This window comes from Schistocerca serialis, chromosome 4 (genome assembly GCF_023864345.2).
Source record: "Schistocerca serialis cubense isolate TAMUIC-IGC-003099 chromosome 4, iqSchSeri2.2, whole genome shotgun sequence".
Classification (NCBI taxonomy): Eukaryota; Metazoa; Arthropoda; class Insecta; order Orthoptera; family Acrididae; genus Schistocerca; species Schistocerca serialis.
In genome coordinates this window covers 77059024-77065023 of record NC_064641.1, presented here as the reverse complement: position 1 = coordinate 77065023, position 6000 = coordinate 77059024, and the positions used below count along the sequence as shown (strand labels likewise).

The 6000-nt window shown below is 37.7% G+C and overlaps 1 protein-coding gene across 1 annotated transcript in view; it reads left to right on the top strand.

The window, feature by feature from the left end:
* The first annotated feature begins 2227 nt into the window (after positions 1 to 2227).
* The window catches only part of LOC126474247 (uncharacterized), a 51772-nt gene continuing 47999 nt past the window's right edge, over positions 2228 to 6000 (top strand). Inside the window, exons 1-2 of the mRNA XM_050101711.1 lie at positions 2228 to 2371; positions 2515 to 2671. Coding sequence (XP_049957668.1) covers positions 2228 to 2371; positions 2515 to 2671 — 301 coding nt within the window. The remainder of the gene's footprint in view (positions 2372 to 2514; positions 2672 to 6000) is intronic.

Sequence of the window (6000 nt, the reverse complement as noted above, 5' to 3'; positions counted from 1 at the left end):
GCTTCAGCCCCTGTAGGTCTTGTATCACTCAAATTTATTTTCAAGCCTTCTTTCTGTTCCATTAACTCCCCACTACTCTACTTAGCTTTCATCAGCGTTTAAAAGTCTTGTTTAATGCATGTCTGGACTGAAACACTTAGTACTACTTAGCTCCCTCCATCTCAACCACCTCCCACATCCTTACAATTGTCCTTCACCTCCTCCTCAATGCTAGCTTTATCCTGCCTGCCATTCTACTTTTTAATCTTACAAAGCTGCTCAACAATGAGTAAAAGGCTTTGTGGTTTTGCTTTGATGACTTCTTCGATGCTGCTACTGTGTGTGTCTGCCTGGATGACTGCTTTGCTACTTCCATGACCATTCTTCTCCATTCAGCTCTCGTCATCTTCTTTGTGTAACGCTTTGGCATCTGTCTCCAGCTCTTGTCGTCCTCTTCATGTGGCTCTTTGGCGCTTGCTGCCAACTCCCATCGGCTGCAACATCTGCACCCTTCACAACTTTTTATGCAAAGCATACACCCATATCAGCTACTACATAAGCCTTTCAACTGCCACAGCTCCCAACAACACGTGCGTATGCTACCCTACCTTGCCACTCTGCTGATGCACTGGATTACTGGTCACTGGACACTTTTAACATTCCCCTTTTACCTGATGCCAAACTACCAACAAACAATTACGTTTCACGTTTCTTCTTTTCTGATGACTAATTACTCATTTCTAATGTTCCTGTTTTCACGTTATCCGGACATCTAATGCACCATATTTGTAACATTGCATCATGTCCTGCTCTCTTAAGGAGAACACCCTACTCCTACCTGTCGGCAAAAACAAAATAAAACCTAACATTGGTTTTTTATTAGGGCAAGCAATGAATGACAATCGCTATGTGACAGTATACCTAGACCACTTTGACTGATCTGGTATAGTAAGCAATAGCTTTGAGGCTTGTGTGGCAGGTCCTATCTATGGCATTAGCAGCACAGTCAGCCTCCACATTTTCACGACCTTTAACCAACCTTGCCTGCAGTACAGCTACTCATGCATTTTTCATCATCACGTTAATTCTGCCTCTCTACAAAAGTGTAAAACTGATGTATGGAAGTGAAGGTTTGCCATTGCTAAAGAAAGTAACAAAATTCTGGTAGAAATGAAGTAAATTCTTGAGGTGCGTTGACCTCTATAAAATCTTTTTACAAAGTTTCCCAGAAATCACCACTTTCGTGCTGCATGACTCTGAATCCGTTATGATGGCGGATGTGTGGTTATGCCCATGTGTGTCACGCTTACCCCACTGGTGCAACATCCATTCCAGTTCCAATTTGTAATGAATTGTTCACAATTAGTATAATCTCATTTGTGCCATTGAGGCTAATGTTCTTTTTGCCAAACAGGTCTTCCTTATAAAATCACAGAATCTTTTCGAAAGGGACAACATGGAACTACACAGTCTCGCCCCATTAAAGTCCCGCAATTCAAATTAGTAGCGATTTTAACCAATAGGCTATCGTCGACTTCTGCTTGACTACAAAAGAGAAGTACAGCAGCTGACTTACCATGACCGACAGGATCCCTGTTGTTGAGAAGAATAAGCTTTGCTGAATGAACTGCGTCCGTCTATGCCTCTATCATTCTCACTGTCCAAATCACAACCTATGTACACATTACTTCACAGTCTCTGGTTCTGTTTGAATAAAACGGAAAGCTTATTTACAAGGTTTGGTCTAGCGACGCTGACGCCCATCCGTCCCGTTTTCCCCTTAATTCCATGTCCTAACAATGGCGTTCCTGCCACCCTTCCTTGTCTCTGCCCAACCATCTTTTTCGTGAAATTGAATGTGCTCATGCTTAACTCGTTCTTACTGACGCCCTAGCACTCGCAACACGGAATTATGTCTTAGTATTAATTTTTAGAACTGTTTTCTGCTTTACTTTAACTGTTTACCGACACAACTATTTTGTCTTTGCCGGAGGGCACTGGTGGAACCAGTCCATCTTTCCCAATGTGGAGGGTTGTCAACCTATAGGTACGCGTTTTGAGTTTTTGACCTCCTCTTCGCGGTCCCTGTGGGAATATCTCTCGGTTATTCACTTAAACCTGCTTTTCGAAACTTTGTTGGGAGGCTTTCTCTTGAAGTGTCTGGCAGCTTCCTTGGGCTTTTCATTCTGCAGCGGTACGCACGAGTGTTTTGTAAGCAGTTTCATTTGTAGACGTTCTCTTTAATAATATGTGGAGCTTTACAAAACTTGAAATTATTTTCATTTTCAATTTAAGTCCATATTTTTCAAAGGTTGCGCTCTCCAACCTCAAACTTTCTATTCCGACAATTGAATTCTTTCATAAGCGTTGTACTTCTCTTACAGAAAAAGACGTATGGCACCTTAAGCCAAACTCGCCACAGTAACTGTTATCAGAAACGATACTCTTGCGGCAGTGAGACGGTCCAGGTCCATTCAATATTCGATGCACATCCTTGAAAACTTGTGAAACACTTTCATCACTTCTCACACCGAGAAATCCATTTTTGTATACTACCGCCACGAGCGATCATATTCCCATGAGCATACTACAGAGTTAAACATCGAGAGATCATTCGTGGCAGAGATACCTATCGTTCGGAAGTGTGCTGAATTTGTGCAGATGGTGTTGTTAAGTTGGCGAGTGTGTAAATGTAAATATGAAGTTGTTTGTTTTCGAAAGTGTGTGGAAATGCGGGTTCTATGTTTTCGTTGTAATTTAAGTGATTGGTGGAATAGTAATTGTGAAATTTTGATTATTTAAAAAAAATGTGAAACCCAATTACAGAGCATTAAGTAATATTCATCAGTCACATTGTAACAAAACGGAACCACAATAGGATTGTAGCAGCACATCAGCTTTTGTGTTGTGTTCTGTCGGTACTGTCAGGTATTAAGTTAATCAAGCACTGATAGACTGTAGGTGCGAAGATCTAACTTTGTTCCGGTATTCTATATGACGTTATCTACCTATATTCACCCAGCTCGTTCACGTTAAGTTTTTATGAAATTCGTTTGTGTTATCGTAAGTTGATAAATCTCATTAATGTTATGCTACTGAGTCTCTTGCGTAGCTTCCTGAGCCCAGAGAAAATTTATAACATGGGAATGGACAAACAGCCTATGTTTCCCATACTCTTTAGCTTTCAATCGAGAATAGGCCTATTTATATGGTATGAGGAGTGATTGCCTAAAGACTAATTACTGAGCAAAAAGGCAAAATGGAATTTGGTTATCTGTGCTAGCTGCGTATTAAAACTATTGAGTTGTCAGAAGATACTGATAAGAAAACAATGTGGAGACGTCTAACATAGGCCTATACTTATAAATATTTTTTTGTGCGTTTAAGTATCTTGAATCAGTGCATTGAGAAAGGGTAGAGAACTCTTCAGTGATTGGAATTAAACAGAAATTTTACGTTGCTTACAGTTTAGTGAATTTTCATCGACTTGGATGTTGCACAAGTGGTTACTTTTTGAATTTTCCATTTGCTTCTGGTTTTTTTTTTCTTTTTTTACCATGAATGTCGAAAGCTAATTTATAATCCACTCTCACAAGCAGCAATAACAGCTTGTCATTTATATTCCAAGTTAAGGTCATAGTACCCAACCAAGACTATTGTGCTGTTATCATAGCACCAGTAATAAAGCCAGGGAACCTAACTATTTTGAATTTGTGGGACTTTAATTTTTGACAACTGTTATTTTTATATATATATATATATATATATATATATATATATATATATATATATATATATATATATATTTTTTTTTTTTTTTTTTTTTCGAAATTAGGAGAGACCAGTGTATTATTGACTGAGAGCAGAGCTAGCTGACTTGCCCTAATGATATGGGTCAAAACTGTGATAATTTTTTACGTTTTTCTAAGGATAGGAAATCAATAGCAAATGAATTTTGCTGTTCCTTTGCAAAATCTAAGTAGTTTGTCAACAGACCTACTCATAATGGGATGTAGAATTTTTAGATGCTTTTCATTTATTTGTTACATATATTGTATACTTAACACTTCATTTGTCTATTAAAACTTTTATTCGAATCCCATACATCTTACAGTGAGACCAAGTCAAACTAAACAATAAGGATGACATTATGGTTGTATTATGAAAAGAAGGGGCAGATAATCTGTTATTAGCATCTCGCTTGGACAGTGAACTGACATATCTTAGTTCCACTACGATGGGCAAAGTGTAGTCAGGTTGTAAATCATGGCCTGGAGAATTATATGCCTAGTAAGTGCATTAAGGATGGAAAAAGTCATCACTGTTTAATAATGAGATACAGAAACTGCTGAGGAAGCAGAGGCTGTTGCACTCTTGGTCCAAACGAGAATGCACAAAGGGCAACAAGCAAAAGTTTGTAGAGATTCATGTGTCTGTGAAAAGGTTGATGCGCGAAGCATACAACTGCTACCGCTGTCATACCTTAGCAGGTTAGCAAAGAACCTGAGCAAAATTCTGGTCCTATGTAAAATCACTTAGTGGGTCTAAGGTTTCCATCCAGTCACTTGTTGAACAGTCTAGTGCTGCAGTTGGAGATAGCAAAATGAAAGCCAAAGTTATAAATTTCTCATTCAAATAATCATTTGTTCAGGAGAATCGTACAAACATACCATTGCTTGACCATCAGACTGACTCCCTTATAGACGACATCCCTGGCGTAGAGAAACAGCTGAAGGTGTTGAAAACAAATAAGTCGCCATGCTGGATGAAATCCCAATTAGGTGTTTTGAAGAGTACTCTACAGCATTGGCCCCTTACTTAGCTTGCATTAGTCGAGAATGTTTCGCCCCCCTACAAGGTCCCAAATGACTGGAAAAAACCGCGGGTGACTCCTGTGTATAAGAAGGACAGAGGAATGGCACCACAGAAATACAAATCAATATCCCTAAGATATAATCCGTATCACTTCAGGCAGGGGGGCTACCTTCATAGATTTAGATGTTATTGAATTTAGCATATGTTAAAATTCAGGATTAAGTAGGAAATGTGTATTTTTTTGTTTTCTCCAAAAAAATTCGTGTCCTGAGATACAGACCTCCAAAGATGACACTGTGAGCACAATTTTGAAGCTGCGAATTTTGGAAAAAAATTTTAAATGCTGTATCTCTGTAATAGTTCTAGATACTTTTTTAGAGTTTTTTATTTTAAAAGATAACTGATTTATGATTACAATGGTATCCTCCATTTGGACATACCTGTCAAAGTGCTTTTATTGTTACTTTTTGATTTTTTTTATAATTTACAGAAAAAAACCTTTTTTCAAAAATGCCAATCCAGAAAAGTGAGATTTTTTTTCTGTTGATTAGTACCATGTAGTACTATATTCTATGTAAAGGAGAGCTTCCACATTTTAATTTGGACAGTTTTTATTTTAAAAAATCATATTTTTTAACTTTCATGGGTAATGTATGTCTTAACTGAAGTTGTTTCTTAATAATTTCGTTGTTAAGAAGTTTATTTCTATTGTCTTTGTTGCAGTTACTTCTTATTACTTTCTTTGTTGCAGTTATTTCTTTTCACTTTCATTGTTGCAGATATTTCTTACACTTTCTTGTAGTTTCTTGTCAGTTTCTTTGTCCTGCTTGTTCATTGCAGGTTTCTATATTGTAGTTGTTCAGTGCAAATTTGTTTACTGAAGAGGCTTCTAAGAAATCTCAGACCACCCAGTGAGTTCTGCATTTTTATGATGAATTTGCCTGTTGACACAGTTGCAGTGTGTTTTGTGAAAACGACTGTTCGAAATGCCTTCTGATTGGGGCCACGGGAGAGTGAAGTGTGCTGACTATTTGCATATCCATAAAAAAGTGATATATAAGACAAACAAAAAAACAGACTTTATTCAGGTTGGAAATAAGTGTTCTCATATGACGACAGTTTCAAAGTGAAGATTTTTCCAGTGACGACTTTTCGTGTTCTAAATGTTTTGACAGAATAACAATAATGATAGTATCTGAACAAGGT